The 1,642-nt window shown below is 36.8% G+C and overlaps 1 protein-coding gene across 1 annotated transcript; it reads right to left on the bottom strand.

The window, feature by feature from the left end:
* Positions 1–438: 438 nt before the first annotated feature.
* On the bottom strand, positions 439–1,317 carry LOC145513613 (olfactory receptor 4A47-like). Its single transcript, XM_081510473.1, has one exon. It carries the CDS (start codon positions 1,315–1,317, stop codon positions 439–441), a length of 879 nt encoding a protein of 292 aa, XP_081366599.1.
* Between the last annotated feature and the right edge of the window lie 325 nt (positions 1,318–1,642).

Below are 1,642 nucleotides of genomic sequence, written 5' to 3'. Positions count from 1 at the left end.
GTCCTACAATTTTGAAAGATTACATTATTGGAGAGAAAAATGCAAGAATATCTTCCACTAAAAAATGAATTTACAGTTTTTATTACAACTTAACTCATCATAAGAACATAAGCCTATACTCTCAATAGAGAGATTTTACACCAAAAACTAAATACATTTTTCTAAGAAATTTAACAATCATAAAAATATATTTTAAACAAAACAGTTTGAACCAGGAAATTAGGAAAATCTTAAAAGTGTGCTTTGATCATTGGAAGCATTCACAGAATAAATACTTTCATCATGTCCAATATATTAGAACTGTGGAGAAATTTACTACAGTTAAATAGTCACACATGACTTTCCTGGAAACAGCAAATCTTCAGGGAAAATAGGTGATATGTTTCCCTGCTGCCTGCCTTATTTTCTTTTTCTGATCCATAGCTTTTTCATGGCATTTTACATCTCTCCATTTCTCAGAGTGTAGATTAGAGGGTTCAACATAGGGGTCAAAATGGTGTAAAACACAGCCAAGGATTTATCAATGGGTAAGGTGGAAGGAGGTCTCACATACATAAAAATACAGGGCACAAAAAAGAGGAGCACCACAGTAATGTGGGAGCCACAGGGGGATAAGACTTTGGGTCTTCCTTCCTGACTAAGATTCTTCAAGGAGCGCAGAATGACCCCACAGGAGATGAGTAAGAGAGTAAAAATGACCACACGGATTGTCCCGTCGTTGAAAACCACAATAAGACCAATAACGTAGGTGTCAGTGCAGGCAAGTTTTAACAAGAGGTACATGTCACACATAAAGTAGTCAATGACATTGGGGCCACAGAAGGGAAGGTTGTAAGCTAAGAGTAGTTGAACTACAGCATGTAAAAATCCACCAACCCAGGCCAACAGCAGTAGCAGAACACACAGCCGCTGATTCATGATTGTCATATAATGCAAGTGTTTGCAGATGGCCACGTAGCGATCATAGTCCATGACCACCAGGAGTAAAATCTCAGCACCACCAAATAAGTGCTCTGTAAAAAGCTGGGCCATGAAAGCTTGGAACGAAATGGTTTTCTTCTCACAAAGTAAGTCTATAATCATATTTGGAGTGATCGTAGCAGAATAAACAGCATCCATAAATGATAAGTAGCGAAGAAAGGAGTACGTAGGGGCATCCAGGGTTGGGCTAATCACCACAGTCATGACAGTGTGTAGGTTGCCCACCATCGTCACAATGTAGATGAGCAAGAGCACAACAAATAATATTTTCTGACCCTGGGGGCTCTGAGTGAGTCTTACAAGGATGAACTCAGTTACATTGTTCCTTTGTTCCATAGAGTCTTCTCTATATTTTATTTCAGAGTTCAGGACATAATTACTTGTAAATATAATTATTACTAGCAACTTCTTGAAATCATAAGATAATTTGTTTATTCATTCAAGCAATTGTTATCATGCTATAGTACTTTAAGACATCATAAGATGAGACTGATTAAAACATCATCCATAACCTCAACAATCTTATATACTAATGGAGAGGCAAGTCATTAAGAGACATATGTGAGAAAAGAACATATAATTAAGTAAATGAATTGCCACAACTACCTTCCCATCTGGAAGCTAATAAAATTGTATGGGTAATTAATACCTTACTTAAAAA

The sequence above is a fragment of the Giraffa tippelskirchi genome, chromosome 7, assembly GCF_054371585.1.
Source record: "Giraffa tippelskirchi isolate mGirTip1 chromosome 7, T2T-mGirTip1v1.2.pri, whole genome shotgun sequence".
Lineage (NCBI taxonomy): Eukaryota > Metazoa > Chordata > Mammalia > Artiodactyla > Giraffidae > Giraffa > Giraffa tippelskirchi.
This window is presented reverse-complemented; position numbering and strand designations above follow the sequence as displayed.